The sequence below is a fragment of the Panthera leo genome, chromosome B2 (assembly GCF_018350215.1).
Source record: "Panthera leo isolate Ple1 chromosome B2, P.leo_Ple1_pat1.1, whole genome shotgun sequence".
Lineage (NCBI taxonomy): Eukaryota > Metazoa > Chordata > Mammalia > Carnivora > Felidae > Panthera > Panthera leo.
In genome coordinates, this window is record NC_056683.1 from 28,370,407 (window position 1) to 28,388,031 (window position 17,625).

General features: G+C 36.2%; 1 protein-coding gene across 5 annotated transcripts in view; it reads left to right on the top strand.

The window, feature by feature from the left end:
- The window catches only part of EXOC2 (exocyst complex component 2), a 279,267-nt gene extending 262,434 nt beyond the window's left edge, over positions 1-16,833 (top strand). For all 5 annotated transcript variants that reach the window (XM_042938092.1, XM_042938091.1, XM_042938094.1 and 2 more), the window contains 4 exons: positions 12-134; positions 12,291-12,352; positions 14,497-14,556; positions 16,072-16,833. In XM_042938092.1, coding sequence (XP_042794026.1) covers positions 12-134; positions 12,291-12,352; positions 14,497-14,556; positions 16,072-16,165 — 339 coding nt within the window. In that variant the 3' untranslated portion in view covers positions 16,166-16,833. The remainder of the gene's footprint in view (positions 1-11; positions 135-12,290; positions 12,353-14,496; positions 14,557-16,071) is intronic.
- Positions 16,834-17,625: the final 792 nt, after the last annotated feature.

Below are 17,625 nucleotides of genomic sequence, written 5' to 3' on the forward strand. Positions count from 1 at the left end.
CCTTCCATCAGGTGTTCACTATTTCCAAAGAATTGGTACCTCGAGTTCTATCCAAGGTGGTGGAAGCAGTTTCTGAAGAGCTAAGTCGACTGATGCAGTGTGTTTCATCCTTCAGCAAAAATGGAGCATTACAGGTACCAAAATCATTCAGTTCCATGTTGAACTTTTATTTCATTTAAAACATATAAAATGTATTTGTAGTCATCATTCTTATATACAGACAGGTGTTTGTGAATCTACCAATTGGAGATCTACATCTTCTCTATTGCATAAGCCATACCATACCTATGCATTGTCTACAAATTTTAGAGTTTCTGTTTCTGTAGAGTAGAGCAAGATCTTAACAACTCTTATGAAATTTTCTGAATGCAGATTCCTTCTAAAGTTATGTGACTTTTTTTTTTTAGTTTGCAGCTGTCTTCACTACATCCAGTTTCACAGGAATTTTTAGCAACTTAACTTTTAATAAATCTTTTCAAACCATTCAATGCAGTTTTCATAGAAATGACAACAGTCTCTTCACACTCATAATCCATTGGTTTTATGTTGTAGTTATTTAAATTACATAGTTATAATAACAATTATAACTTCTATAAACCAAATACGTCTTGGTATGCATATAACCAAATTGACAATAGCAAAGGTGTTCATGCATAGGGAGAGTTACCTGCTACCTATGAACTGCAGTGATTTAGAGCATTGCAATTGCGCTTTTAAAGGGCACCTGTTGGGATGAGCACTGGGTGTTGTATGGAAACCAATTTGACAATAAATTTCATATTAAAAAATAAAAAAATAAAAATAAATAAGAAAATACAAAGGACTGGCAGTTTTGCTTCCAGTAGTGGCTGAGGAAGTTTCTGTCAACCAATTCCCTACAGATAATATAATCTTGAATAATGTTTAAGAATAAAAGGTGTAAAAACAAAAACCTGAAGATATTATAGAATGACCATTAGTGAGTGATTCTAGAAGAAATGGTACTTGGGGAATTTTTCACTTTTTACAAATTTTAGCCTACAGGCCAACAGATGCCTAAAACTTCACAAAACCTGCTATCTTTCTGGCTTGAAGAATAGGCTTCAGAGCAACCACAGTTACAGGAAAGTGAGGGTGGTATCCCAGAGAGCAGAAAACAAAAACCACAAATTTTGTATGTACACTGCCTAAATCACAGGTTGACCCCTGAACTACACATGCATGATTAAACTCTACTCCAACCAGCCCAGTTAGACTAGAAGAATTGAAGTAAGAATTGAAGTGCTTGCCCAAGAGCTGAGAGTTTTCATTTTGAGTCCAGATAAGTTAATTGCTTGCTAAAATGAATGAAACAAAGATCAGTCCTCTTCAGGGTCATGTAATAGAATCCAGAATCTCAAAAAAAAAAAAAGAGAGAGAGAGGGAGAGAGAGAGGGAGCCAAACCATAAGAGACTCTTAAAAACTGAGAATAAACTGAGGGTTGATGGAGGGTGGGAGGGAGGGGAAAGTGGGTGATGGGCATTGAGGAGGGCACCTGTTGGGATGAACATTGGGTGTTGTATGGTAACCAATTTGACAATAAATTTCATATTAAAAAAAAAGAATCCAGAATCTCCAGTCACATTATTGACGGTGTCCAGGAAACAATCCAAATATACTTAAGGCACACAAACAAGATAAAACAGGAAAATGTGACCCACTCTTAATAGAAAAGACAATCAACTGAGACCAATCTTGAGATAATGCAGTTGTTGGAATTCGAAGACAAGGACTTTAAAGCTGCCCTATTCAGTGATGTAAAGGTGACTATCCATACTCATAATGAATAGATAGATAGGAAATCTCAGCAGAAAAATAGAAACCCTAAAAAAGGAACTAAATGGAAATTCTGGAATGGAGAAATACAGAATATGATTTTTTTGAAGTCTTCTAGATGTGAATAACAGCAGAATAGACAAAAGAGAAAGTCAGTGAATTTGTAGATCAACAGAAATTACCAAATTTGAAGAACAGAGAAAAGAATCATTGGAAAAAAATGAATGCAACTTCAGAGACTGCTGGGACAATGTCAAAAGGTCTAGCATACATGTAATTCAATTTCCAGAAGAGTCAGAAATGGTTAATCAGTACATGAAAGGATGGTCAACATCATTGGTTATCAGAGAAATGAAAATTAACACTATAATAATATACCATTACATATCCACCATGATGAAGAAAATTAAAGACTTAAAAATAGCAAGTGTTGGCAAGACTGAAGAGAAATTAGAGATCGTACGAATTGTTGGGACGGTAAAATAGTACAGTGACAAGAAAAGCTCTTTCTTATAGCACTACTAGGAATTTATCCAGAGGATACAGGAGTGCTGATTCATAGGGGCACACGTACCCCAATGTTTTATAGCAGCGCTATCAACAATAGCCAAATTATGGAAAGAGCCCAAATGTCCATCAACTGATGAATGGATAAAGAAGATGTGGTTTATATATACAATGGAATACTACTTGGCAATGAGAAGGAATGAAATCTTGCCATTTGCAGTGATGTGGATGGAACTGGAGGGCATTATGTAATTGAAATAAATTAGAGAAAGACAGATACCATATGTTTTCACTCGTATGTGGAATTTTAGAAACTTAACAGAAGACCATGGGGGAAGGGAAGGGGATAAAATAGTTACAAACAGAGAGGGAGGGAGGCAAACCATAAGAGACTCTCAAATACAGAGAACAAACTGAGGGTTGGTGGTGGGGGGCACAGGAGAAGGAGAAAATGGGTGATGGGCTTTGAGGAGGGCACTTGTTGGGATAAGCACTGACGGTGTTGTATGTAAGCAATGAATCATGGGAATCTACTCCCGAAACCAAGAGCACACTGTATACACTGTATGTTAACTAACTTGGCAATAAATTATATTTAGAAAATAAACAAATATACATATGTATATCTATACATATGTATACATTTATATACATATATATAGATGTACATAGAAAAGAAAACCTCTTGCTTTAAAAAAAAAAAAAACTAACCAAGAGAGCTGAAAACATAATAGCCAAAAGCTGGAAACAGCCCAGGTATTCATCAATAGAATAAGCAAACTGTGATATGTTCATAAAACCAAATGCTATTCAGCATTAAAGAGGACAGAATTACTGGTACCACCTGGATAAATCTTGGGAGCATTCAGCTGAGTGAAGGAAGCCTTACACAAAAGCTCATATACTGTATGGGGTTCATTCACATGAAATTCTCAAATAGATAAAACTATCTATGGTGGAAAAAGTCTCAGGATAGTGCTTTCCTCTGGGTGATTGAGATTAACTAGGGAAGGGCCTGTTGGCTAAATTCTCTCAAAACTAGCAGGGAAGGGTTAGGAAGAGGTACCAGATTTAGCTAGAGAACTTTTTTGATAAATACATGTCCAGGAGACTGCTGACCACCATGACTGTTCCAACTTCTAATATTCTAATACATCCTAGGAATTAGGCAGTCATTTCTATATTGGAAAAATTCAAGTGAGTCTAAACCCCCCATTTCCCCCTCTCCCATTGGGAATCCCTGTGTTAGACTGTTTTTCTATTAAGCAGATAATTCAGAAGGACTACAAGTTAACCTGTAATAATCACTTACATAAAGGGCCCATACCTCAATCTTCAGAACCTTCCTGAGAGCCAGTTTAAAGAGGAATGGGATGACAGTTTGGTAATTTTAGCTGATATTTTAACATTGACATTTTCTGGTGTACAGTTCTATGTATATTTTATAAATAACCACAGCTTTTATAGTTCACATAATTCATAGATTAATTTAAAACACCTATCACTTTGAATACAATTTGGGCATGAAGATTAGTTTTAAAGTGATTTAATCCTGCAATATTCAACTAAAAGTTCTACCTTATTTTTACTTTTTGATACTCTCTTTGTAGATCTGTTTCAATATATAGAGTATCAACAATAGAGACAAACTGTCATGTGCATGCTTTCTAGTTACAAACTATTTTCTAGGCTTCTAAAGCACTGAAAAACGAAACCAAACAACTGCTTTCCAAGCAGAAAAAGTTTTACTGAATATACTGTGTCTTATATAAATCAGCATTTATCCTGATTATTTACAAAATTTCTCTTACCATTGTTTTATGTTTTATGTACTCCTGGAGAATAAGGACTGTCTCTTTTACTTTTTTTTTTAATTTTTTTTTTTTTCAGTTTATTTACAAGTTGGGGAGGAACAGAGAGAGGAAGAGGCAGAATCCCAAGCAGGCTTCACACTGTCAGTACAGAGCCTGACACAGGCAGGGCCCGAACTCACGAATCTTGAGATCTTGACCAAATCAAAAGTCCAATGCTTAACCAGCTGAGCCACCCAGGTTCCCCAGAGCTATCTCTTTTTAATAGTCTCCTGAACATTATACACACTGTGGATGCCTGAGTCAAAGGTAGAAGGTGTGTAATGTGGTTGTCATTCAGAGCCTCTTCAGGAGCTCTGAAAACAAGTGATCTGCATGTAAAGTCATTTCAAGATCGCAAAGAAGTTTAAGCTTTAGATTACCATGTTTTGTTTTGTTTTGTTTTCTTAAAAGTTTTATGCAAGATATGGGGCACCTGGGTGGCTCAGTCCGTTGAGCGTCTGACTTTAGCTCAGGCCATGATCTCACCGTTCGTGAGATCGAGCTCTGCGTTGGGCTCTGTGCTGACTGCTCAGAGCCTGGAGCCTGCTTCAGATTCTGTGTCTCCTTCCCTCTCTCTGCCTCTCCCCCACTCATGCTCTGTCTGTCTCTCCTTCAGAAATAAACAAACATTTTTAAAAATTTTTTTTAAGTTTTACGCAGATATAACTCATCTGCCACAAGGTAGATGAGTGTTGTGTTGTCTACAAGGTAAAAGTGCACACAGTTCAGTGATTTTTTTTTATTGTGTTCACAGAGTTGTACAGTCATCAACACACTCAACTTCAGAACATTGCACCCTAGAAGAAACCTTGAACCCATTAGCAGCTGCTTTCCACTGTCTTTCCAACCACCCTTCCCATCCACAGACAAGCAGCATTCTGGTTTCTTTCTCCGTGATTTTCTATCCCAATGAATTGCCTATTCAAAAAATTTCATACAAATGGAGTCACACAAATACGACTTTTGGTAACTGGCTGCCTTCATTTAGCATAATGTTTTCAAGGTGCACACATATTGCAGCATATACCAGTACATTTCTTTTGATGACTGGATAATATTCCATTGTATAAATATACCACATTTTCTTTATCTGCTCATCATTTGATGGACATTTGGGTTATTTTCTACTTTTCACATAAACATATTTATGTGTTTTATTTTCTCTTGGGTATATACATAGGAGGGAAATTGCTAGGTCATATGGATACCCTATGTTTGATCTTTTGATGAATTGCTTGAGTGTCTTAAAATTATTTTTTTAAGTTTATTAATTTATTTTGTGAGAGAGGGGAAGAGCGTGAGCAGGGGAGGACCATAGAGAGATCCTAAGCAGTCTCCTTGCTGTCAGTGAGGAGCCCAACATGTTTTCCCGAACCATGAAATCATGACCTGAGCCAAAATCAAGATTCAGAAGCTTAACTGACTGAAACACCCAGGTGCCCCTGCCAGACTGTTTTTAAACTGGCTGTTCCATTTTACTTTCCTAACAGCAATGCATTAAAGATTCCAATTTCTCCACATCCTAACCAATACTTGTTACTACCTTATGTTACTGATTATAGACATCTTAGTGTATGTCAAGGGTATCTCATTATGTGGGTTGTTTTTTTACTTTCTTGATGCTATAGTTCACCGCACATAAGTTTTTAATTTTAAGTTTAATTTATAAATTTTTCTTTTGTTGCTTTTACCTTTCAAAAAAGTTTTTAATTCCAGTTAAATACAGTGTTATATTAGTTTCAGGTGTACAGTATAGTGATTCACCAATTCCATACATCACCCAGTGCTTATCATGACATGTGCACTTCTTAATACCCATCACCTATTTAACCCATTGCCCACCTTCTCCCCACTGGCAATCATCAGTTCTCTATACTTGAGTCTGTTTTTTTTATTTCTCTCTCCCTCTTTCCTTTGCTTCTTTGTTTTGTTTCTTAAATTCCACATATGAGTAAAATTATATGGTATTTGTCTTTCTCCAACTGAATTTATTTTGCTTTGCATAATACTCTAGCTATATCCATGTCATTGCAAATAGCAAGCTTTCATTCTTTTTTATGACTGAATAATATTCCATTGTATATATATACCACATCTTTTTAATCCATTCATCGATCAGTGGACATTTGGGCTTCTTCCATAATTTGGCTATTGTAAATAATTCCACAGTGAACACAGAGTGTACATATCTCTTTATTTCTGTTTTTGTATTCTTTTAGTTAATACCCAGTAGTGTAATTGCTGGATCATAGGGTAGTTCTATTTTTAACTTTTTGAAGAACCTCCATACTGTTTTCTACATTGGCTGCACCAGTTAGCATTCCCACCAACAGTGCACAAGGGTTCCTTTTTCTCCACATCCTTGCCAACACCTGTTGTTTCTTGTGTTGTTAATTTTAGCCATTCTGACAGATGTGAAGTGTTACCCCATTGTAGTTTTTGTTTCCACTTCCCCAGTGATCAGTGATATTGACCATCTTTTCATGTGCCTATTGGTCATATCTATGTTTTCTTTGGAAAAATGTCTGTTCATGTCTTCTGCCCATTTTTTAATTAGAGTATTTGTTTTTTAGATGTTGTATAATTTTTTAATATATTTTGGATACTAACCCTTTATCAGATATGTCTTTGCAAATATCTTCTCCTACTCCGTAAGGTTGCCTTTTAGTTTTGTTGATTGTTTCCTTCTCTCCAGAAACTTTTTATTTTGTAGTCCCAATAGTTTATTTTGCTTCTGTTTCCCTTACCTCAGGACATGTATGTACAAAATATGTACTATGGCCAATGTCAAAGAAGTTACAACCTGTGTTCTCTTCTAGGATGCTTTGATTTCAGGTGTCATATTTAGGTCTTTAATCCATTTTGAATGTATTTTTGTGTATGGTATAAGAAAGTGGTCCAGTTTCACTCTTTTGCATGTTGCTATCCAGTTTTCTGAACACTATTTGTGGAAGAGACTGTTCTTTTCACATTGGATATTCTTTCCTTTCCTGCTTTGTCGAAGATTAATTGACCATATGGTTGTGGGTTTATTTCAGAGTTTTCTATTCTTTTCTATTGATCAGTGTGTCTGTTTTTATACCAGTATCATACTGTTTGATCACGATGGCTTTAACAATTTCTTCCAGGCTGTACAATTTGTTGGCATAGAGTTTTTCATAATATTCCCTTATAATTGTACTTCTGTGTTGTTGGTTGTTATTTCTTCTCACTCATTTGTGATTTTTTTTCTGAGTCTTTTTTTTTTTTTTTTGATAAGTCTGGCTAGAGGTTTATCAATTTTATTGATTTTTTTTTTCCCAAAAGACCAGTTCCTGGTTTCATTGATCTGTTCTTTTTTTTTTTTTTTTAAGTTTCTATATCATTCATTTCTTCTCTAATCTTTATTAATTCCCATTTTCTGCCAGTTTTCAGTTTTGTTTGTTGTTCTTTTTCTAGCTCCTTTAGGTATATTTAGGCTATTTGAGATTTTTCTTGCTTCCTGAGGTAAGCCTGTATACTTCACTGTTAATGACTGCTTTTTCTGCATTCCACAGGTTTTGGCTTGTTGTGTTTTCATTTTAATTTTGTTATATGTACTTTATTATTTCTTCTTTGACCCTGGTTGACTCATTGTTTAATAGAATGTTATTTAACACCATATATTTGTGTTATTTCCAGATTTTTTTCTTGTAGTTGACTTATAGTTTCATACCATTGTGATCAGAAAAGATGCATCATATGACTTTGATCTTTATGAATTTGTCGAGGCTTGTTTTGTGGGCTAATATGTGATCTATTCTGGAGAATCTTCCATGTGCACTTGAGAAGAATGTGTACTCTGCTGTTTTAGGAGAGAATGTTCTGAATATATCTGTAAATCCATGTGGTCCAGTGTATCATTCAAAGCCATGGTTTCCTTGTTGATTTTCTATTTAGATAACCTACCCATTTGATGTAAATGAGATGTTAAAGTCTTCTACTATTACTGTATCATTATCAATTGTTCTTTTATTTTGTTATTAACTGTTATATGTATTTGGTTGCTTCCATATTGGGTGCATAAATATATAGAATTGTTACATCTTCTTGTTGGATTGTCTCCTCTATTATTATATACTATCCTTCTTTGTCCCTTGTTACAGTCTTTGTCTTAAAGTCTATTTTTGTCTGGTATAAGTATTGCTATGCTGACACTTTTTTTTGACATCCATATGAATGATAGATGTTTCTCCATCCTCTCACTTTCAATCTGCAGGTATCCTTAGGTCTAAAATGAGTCTCTCTAGTCTCCATAGACAGCAGGATCTTGTTTGTTTCGTTTTGTTTTGTTTCCATTCTGTCACCCAGTGTCTTCTGATTGGAGCATTTAGTCCATTTACATTCAGAGTAATCACTGATAGATATGTATTTATTGACATGTTATTTCATGTTTTGGGTTGTCTTCTGAAGATTTTCTCTGATCTTTCTTTCTTTCATGGTTTTCTGGTTTGCTTTAGTGATATCATTGGATTTCTTTCTCTTTATTCTTTGTAAATTTATTAGTGGTTTTTGATTTGTGGTTACCGTTGGGTTTGTGTGTAACATCTTGTGCATATAACAGTCTATGTTCAGTTGATGGTTGTTTAAGTTTGAACCCACTCTTTTCTCCTCCCCACATTTTAGGCATATGGTGTCATATGTCAAATGCTTTTATTTTATGAGTTCATTGACTGATTTTTTTTACAGAAATATTCCTTTTTGCCACTCTTATGTTTCCTATCTTCATACTGTAATTTTTGGTCTTTCCTTTCCACTCAGAGTCTCCTATTTCTTGCATTGCTGGTTTAGTGGTCACAAACTCTGGGAACCTCTATTTTTCTTCTGTTCTAAATGATAGCCTTTCTGGATGGAATATTGTTGGCTGCAGATTTTTCCCATTCAGCACTTTGAATATATCATGCCACTGCCTTCTGGCTTGCAGTGCTTCTGCTGAAAAATTCCCTGCTAGCTTTATGGAGTTTCCCTTGTATGTTACTGTCTTCTTTTGTCTTGATGCTTTAAATTTTTTTTCTTTATCACTGTATTTTGCCAATTTAATTACAATATATCTTGGTATGGGTCTGCTTTTGTTGAATTTGTTGGGGAATCTCTGGGCCTCCTGGATCTGGATATCTGTTTCCTTCCCTAGATTAGGGAAGTTTTCAACTACTATTTCTTTAAATAAATTTTCTGTCCCCTTTTTTCTGTCTCTTCTTCTTCTTGATTTCCTATAATACAAATGTTATTATGTTTGATGGAGTTACTGAGTTTCCTAAGTCTATTCTTATTTTGCATACTTCTTTTTCTCTTTTTGTTTACCTTGATTACTTTTCATTACTCCGTCTTCTAGGTCATTAATTCATTCCTCTGCTTCTTCCAGCCTGCTATTCATTCCATCTAGCATGTTTCTAATCTCATTTATTGCAATCTTCATCTCTTATTGGTTCTTTTTTTATCTTCATTTTAAGGGTCTCACTGATGCCTTCCATTTTTCTCAAGTCCAGGGAGTATCTTTATGATCATTGCTTTAAATACTCCATCAGGAATGTTACTTATGTTTTGCTGTGGCCTTGTCCTATTCTTTCATGAGACAAATTTCTGTCTTTTAATTTTTCCTAAGTCTCTGTGCCTTTTTCTGTTAGGAAAATCAGCTATGTCTCCTGTTCTTGAGAGTAATGGCCTTACCTGGAAGAGGTCAGTGCTCTGCTGTGTAGTGTCTCCTGTTTTCTAGGGCCTGGTGCTTCCAGGAGTGTCTCCAGTGTGTGCTGCGTGTGCTCTGCTATTTTGTTCTGGCCACTTTATCTTTCAGGCCAGTTGTTTCAAGTGGTTCTTTGCCTGTTGTGGGCAATGTGTGGCCCCTGGTCTGCATGTGGCACATTTTAACTAGGTGTGCTCTGGTCTGCTTATAATATGACACCTGTCACCATCACTGCCAGAACTGAGGCTGTGAAAAACTCCTGATTGGAGAGACATTGTGTTGGCAGGTGTTGGGGCCAGTGTTCTGGGGGAGGGGACCTACCATGCCATCACTGAGCTAAGTGTGACTGGGAAGGGCAGTTCCACAGGAGCTTGGGGGACAGGGCTTGATGAAGCAAGTTAGGTAGTGAGTGTGGTGCTGTGCTGGTTCCCACAGGTGGTCCTGTGCTTATGCTGACGGACAAGGGCGGGAAATCATGCCTGCCAGTTCCTTTGTTCCCTTGAGCGGGTCTCTTTGTGAACACTGTCTCCTGGGACACGCTTCATGATGAGCAAATAGCCTCCCCACTGTGTGCCCCAGGTGCTTTTCAGATCACTGTTTCCATGCTGTATCAAGGTTGTTTCCTTCCTTCTCTCCAAGAGCAGCACAGTGCCCTGTGGACTCTGTCCCAGCCAAGTCCATTGTTTAAAACTCTAGACTTTCCACCCTGTTGGTTGCAAGAACTTACAATATTCGGCCCCTCTCACTTTCTTTTCCAATTGCAATGGGGATTTATTTTCCTTATGTCTATCTCTTGTCCTTCTCTGTGACTGTGGCTCCCTCCCCACTGCAGCTGCCGTGATATGTCTTCAACACCACATCTTTGCACTTCCTGCCCTTTTGCATGTGGCCTCTTCTCTACCTTTAATTGTGGAGTTTTTTCCGTCAGTCTTTAGGTCAGTTTCTGGGGTATTTAAGATGATTTGGTAGTTATCTAACTGTATTCATGTGATAAGGTGAGCCTAGAGTCTTCATACACTGCTACCATCTCCCAACTCCTGCTGACCTTTTACAAAACTTAGGCTGTAAGCTTTGCCTATTCCAAGAGCTCACAAAATTTGGGCCCTCTCACTCTCCAAGCCAATTGCTATGGGAATTTATTTTCCTTGTGCACTCTCCTATGTGCTAGTCTGTCTCTTATCCTTCTCTGTGACCATGGTGACCACAATCTGTTTCTCTTTCAAACCACATCTGCATACTTCCTATCTTCTTCAATGTGGCCTCTTCTCTACCTTTTTTTTTAGAGTTTGTCCTGCCAGTCTTCAGGTCAATTTCTGGGGTATGTAGGATAATTTGATAGTTATCTAGTTGTATTCGTAGGATGAGGTGAGCCCAGGGTACTCTTACTCCACTGCCATCTTCCCCTCCTTCGTTGCTTACACTTTTGATAGCGTTTCTAAGAAGGCTTGCCTAGCCTAACATTACAAAGATTTACTCCTGCTCTCTTCTATGTGTTTCAGAATTTTATCCCTTCCATTATGTCTGTGATCCATTTTGAGTTCATCTTTGTGTTAAGAAAGGGATCCAGGTTCAATCGTTTGCATGTGGCTATCCAGTTTTCCCAGCACTATTTGTTGAAGAACGTGTTCCTTCCCCTATTGAATGGTCTCAGCACCCTTGTCAGAATCCATTGATATAAATGTTAAGGGTTTTTTTCTGGACACTCCTAGTCTACTGATCTGTATTTCTGCCCATATAACAGTGCCACACTATCTTAAATATTGTAGGTTTATAGTAAGTTTTGATATCAGAAAGTGTTTCTCTATTTGTGTATTCTTTTTTCAAAATGGTTTTGTCTGTTTTGGATCAGCCTGTCAGTTTCTGTAAAAGAAACAACCACCAAACAAACAAAAGCCAGCTGTGATTTTAATAGACATTGCATTGAATCTGCAGAGCTGTATCTTAGTTTTTGAGATTAAAGTCAGTGTGCCTGAAAGAGCATAGGTGTAAGAAAGTAAACCGATCCACTTCCTTAAATCTGTGGTGTGGGGTTATAATCCAGGGATAGTGTTTCAAGTTTTGCTTCCTCTCAACAAGCAGACTAAAGGAAAAATTACTAGTTAGGTAGAAAATACAGATTGTGGGAAAACACCTGGACAGGTTGAACTTTTTATAATAAGGTATCTGGCTCTCTGCCTTCACACAGGCATACTTGACTCTAACTTAATTTTCAGTAAAATAATATTTTATCATACCTGATTTCTGTGGAGTGTTTTAGAAAATCTGTTCATAACTAACAGTCACCATGGCGGGTGGGGGGTAAAACTACATGGCAGTAGTCTTCTGTCAACCCTGTCCCTGCAGTAATAAGCAGTCTAGAGACTGTCCCCACATCACTTGTTTCAATTTAATAATTGATGCAGTTCTATATTGTCACTTGTCCTTTTCTCATCTTCAGGCACGGCTTGAAATCTGTGCTTTGAGGGATACTGTGGCTGTTCACCTGACACCTGAAAGCAAGTGAGATGCTTAACATTCTTGTTATGAGTGCTTCACTAAAAATAAAGCTTATCTTTGTAAAGATAACTGATCAGAGTGAGTGCTGATGATCGTGATGTGATAAAGTTTATATTTGATTAATTTTTACCTAAAAAGCATAATAAGCCAATGACTCCTAATACTGGTTCTTTGTAGCATAATATAAAAGAAAAAATATGTAGTATGATTTTATGTTTTTATTCACTAAGATAAATCTCAGTCTCATAAATGATATAGCAGAGCATTATATACTTCTTTTTAAAATGAGAAAATGAGAATTGAGTCTTACTCTATTCATAGCAGACTCTGAGGGACAATTTAAAGATTGTAAATATCAGCATAAGAGGAAGCCTTGTGGTTTCTCTGAAAATTTTTGTAGTGGAAATTTGATGATAATTTTTAGCTGTTTTGAATGAAAGTCAGGATTTCCTATCATCGAAGTATCAGTAGGTGAACTGAAACATCAGTAACTACTTGCCTATACAAAATTGTTTATTTCATTGGCAATATTACTTAGGAAAAACTGGGTTATATTGTTAATATGCCTGAGAATACAAGTAGTATACAAATAAAATATTTAAGGACATTTAAAAAGTTTTTTCCTAATGAATTGAACTTAGCTTCTTATTCTTATTCATGATGCCTGACCAGAAGACATTTCTGGATGGTTCCCATGTTATTTAATGACTCCTTTTCCCAACCATCATTTTTCTACACAAAGTGTTAAGTAATAGATGATAGAGGGCACTCAGTCCAAATTTGATGTGGGTGCATGCTTTGTGTAAGTACCTAGATATTTATTCCTACTAATTTAACCTTTTAGTGCCTAACTGCCTCATCTATAAAAGAAAGATAATAAATACTTTCTAGGCAAAGTTTTAGGGGAATTAAATGAAAAAATATGCCAAGTTACCTTCTAAACTATTGGTGCATTACAAATAATTAATGGTATCCTCTTCATCATCATCATTATTGTCATAATGTAAAAATAAAGAAATAATAGCATTACATTTTTTTGATTGAGAAAAGGTTTACAGGAAACAAGGTGATAACAGCAGACCCTCCTCTCTACATCAGGGAAGAGGAAAGTCATTTTGGAAAGGGAGCTAAGTATCCCCACAAGCTGTAACCCATCCCTTGCCTTAACCAAGAACAACTGAAGCTTCCCAATACCAGTTTTTATAATCTGTTAGGACTTTGTAGTCTATTTGTTACTGTGATATTTGCCCCAAATAGGAGAAACATTGCTCAAAAGTATATTTACTGGTACAATGATGAGGATCTGTTTTTATAATAACAAAATAAAAAACCACCGTAAAGTCAAGAAAAATTAATTTCGTTACCCATGGTCAACAAGCTATAAAAGAAGAAGAGATAAGAAGTTAAAAATTATTACTTAGTGACAAGTACAAGTTACTACCAAATAATTTCCCCTAAAATGCTTTTTATTTGATGCAGAAATTTTTTGGTACTTTCTCTTTTAAATAGTTAAGCTTACCAAATTGATGTTTTTTTAATTTGTACTTTTTATGTTTTTTATGAAAAGAAGTGATGTTGAATTAAAATCAATCAATCTCTACTTATTCTACAAATTTTAAATATAATAATAACTAAATGTCAGAGACCATATTTAGTTATTGTAAGAGATTGGCTGTTAATCAGGCCCTGTACATGTCAATACTGTAAATGTCCCCATTTGTATAATCTGTCACAAGACCATCCCTATTTCTACTTAGTTTCCTTCCTTTCTTACCAGTTGCTTAACACTTCAGTTTTGTTTTGAAAAGACTTTTTAAAAATTAAACATGTCCACATTAAGCCCTCATTAAAGTAGCATCTTTTGTAAAAATCAGTCTCTTTTAGCTTTTCTGTTTCATTTCATAGTTGAGTTTTTGACCCTACTCCTACAAGGCCTCTGTGTGGGAACTATACCCTGTACCCTCAACTTTTACTTTTACTTTTTCTATTGTTTTTCACTTTTACTTTTTCTCATATTTTTACATGCTTCACTAGCTTATACTGGTTTCTTTATATTTAAGATATGCTTAAGAATTTTTAATGATGCTCTTAATTCCCCATAGAAATATGAAATTTTTCAACTTAAATTTTGCTTCTCTGTGTTCCAGGTCTAGTTTTAAACAGGCTTTGGAAGCTCTGCCTCAGCTCTCAAGTGGAGCAGATAAAAAGTAAGTACTATATACTGTTTTCAAGGGCCAGTTAAGATGTGTTGAATGATATTTTGTTACCTAAAAGTACTCTTTGTATAGATAATGATTTGTACTTAATAGCCTTTGATAGTATGCTGTACCTGGCTTGTCTCTGAAGTGACAGAATAAGATAAAACCTTTCCCCTGGGTTTATGACAGTTCAGAAATTAGTTCCTTTCTTGCTTTAAGTGACTAATACAGAAAACATTTTAAGAAAGTTTATTTTGACTCACTCAGTAAACTGTATTATTGCCTTACATTTTTAAGAAGATAATTCTTAGAGAAATGTAAAAAGGACAGCATGATAAAATGCAGCACTTGATGATTTTTTTCTTTTGAGTAGCTCAGCAATAGAAAGTAAATTTGTACACATGACATAAAAAAGTTGTATATGTTTCAGTAATACTATGTTAATGGTCTTGGTCAGAGTTTAAACTTTGCTACTCATAAAACAGGAAATTATTACCTGAGACAAAATGTAGGCCAGGCAAATTTCATAAATGCTCAACCTACCCTAGACTGAAGCAGCGGAAACAATGTAGGTCTTTGTTCCTTCACTAACCATAACTGAAGTCCACCTGCCTTTGCATTTGGCTGATCAGTCTATAGACATGAAAACCTTGGTGTAAGCTCTGTAGTTTTGCATAGGTTAATGTTATAGAAACTCAGAAGGCAGAGAGAACACATGAGTCTGGGAAAATGGGAGGAAAATGTCACATGGAGACAATTTTGAGCATTGTTAAACCCATGAAATAATCTGTTGACCCCAATGTCCTTAAACGCACTTCTTGGTTGCTTCTTCTGAACCAAATGCACTCTAAGATTTCTGGCCCTAAAATTATACATCAAACCAGTTAAAGAAATTGATTATCAAGTAGTAGAATGATTTACCCAGTGGAATTAGAACTAGCCCTTACTCTTCTGGTGCTTAATTCACCACCTGAGTTTACCACTCTCTAATATTTGTTAAAGACAAAACTGCAAAATAGGAGGAACAGACAATAGACTGTTAGTTGGTGAGGGGTCAAGATGAAGAGAAAGGTGGCCACAAAGGGGCAACACAAGAGAATTTGGAGGGTGATGGAACTATTCTGTGCCCAATTATGGGAGTTATTAGGTTGCTAATATGTGTTAACATTCATAGAACTGTATGCCAAAAAGAGTACATTTTAGTGTATATAATTTTTAAGTGAATTTAAAAAAAAATGCAGGTGCAAACATTAATGTGTTTTAGGGAGAAATCTAATTAATCTAGGGAAAGGAGACAGGAGGGAGATTTTTATATATAAATATACATGTGTGTGTGTGTGTGTGTGTGTATTCCTTTTGATTAGCTTCTTTGATTAATTCTGTTATTGAGTTAAGAATCCATATGTAAATAACTTTTCAACAAGTAGAAGCTAAAACTAGGCAGTTGGCTCCCCCCAATGTTTTCTTATGTTGCTAGGCAACCTTCACTCTGCCAGGTTGTAAAATAGCCTCTCCTCCTTGCAGGTTACTGGAAGAGCTGCTGAACAAGTTCAAGAGTAGCATGCATTTGCAGCTCACCTGTTTCCAAGCTGCTTCTTCAACTATGATGAAAACATAAATACCTCCACAGTAAGGGCAGTCTAAAGATAACAAGTAATAAATTGTTATTACTTTGTTAAGTGCGCTTACAGGTATTAGCATATTAAAGCATTAGGTTTGCAATCTCTGTCTCTTTTCCCCAAATTGGTAGCTTAGAAAGACGTTGGTATATGTTTCATTTCAACCAAAATGACCTTGTTTGAAATGCCCGAGCAGTAATTTGTTTTGTCATTTTTATTACATTAGGCCCTGTATGGCTTTAAAATACCTTTAAATATATATATTCTTAGCTAGATGTTGCATGATTAATGCTACAGGAAGAGATACCTTTCCAGAGAGTGCTTCAAGATGGCATATGAGGTAACAAAGGCATTCTTCAGTGTCTCATATACCAGACTGTAGTGTCTGCAGCTTCCAAGGCACATGGAGACATTGATAAGAAGAGATTTAGAAAGTTATATTTAGACATCTTTGGAACTTTAACTGTCCTAAACTGTACATCTGTACTTAAAAATACAAATACCTCACTCTCCTAACTCAAGTGGATTTTTAGAAAATTTGCCATCTGCTTAAGAAAATGTTATATTTGGGGTAGATTATTTGTGCCCAGATGTCCATGAGTTAACTTTGTATTTTTCTGCCTAATTTTTATTTCTCACTGCGCTAATAAACATTAAGCACCTTTCAGTGTGTAGCCTTTCTTTGTTGAATTCACTCATAATGTAATGTGTCCTTTCATGTCAATGTGTTGCCTGTCATTGAGGACCCCATTGTTACTGCAGTGGAGCTTGGATACCCCAGTAGGTGCTGGTGGGAATAGCCACAGCCTTCACTGCCTCCTAAAGAACAAGCCAGGTCCCCTGGTGACAGCTGGCACTCCTGCCCACTGCTATTGAGTCCTTGCCCCTCTGGTAATGTCTTTTCTCTCCCCTTTGAAGCATCTTGCTCAGTAGCTAAAAGAACACTGCTCTGGCAGAGTCTATGTTTTCTGAAGATTTAAAGACATTCCTCTGTTACCAGGCAGTAGGAACTGCTGATGCACCTCGTGCCATTTGTCCTACATTCGATGTTGACTTCGTTTACCAGAATAGGTGCAGGGCACCATGACCTCTTTCAAAGTCAGCTTCCCCTACCTAGCTGCATCATACCAGTTGCTTCAGAAAACTGAGTAATTCTCTTACCTGCAGGCTGTATGTCAGGGTTCTCAAATTTTTCTGTGGATGTTGCAGAGTCCCCTTTTTTTAATGTGGAAATTAATATATTTACTAATAAAAGTAATTTTATTTTATTTATTTTATTTTTTTATTATGAAATTTATTGTCAAATTGGTTTCCATATAACACCCAGTGATCATCCCAACAGGTGCCCTCCTCAATACCCATCACCCACCCACCCTACCCTTCCACCCCCCATAAACCCTCAGTTTGTTCTCAGGTTTTAGGAGTCTCTTATGTTTTGGCTCCCTCCCTCTCTAACCAT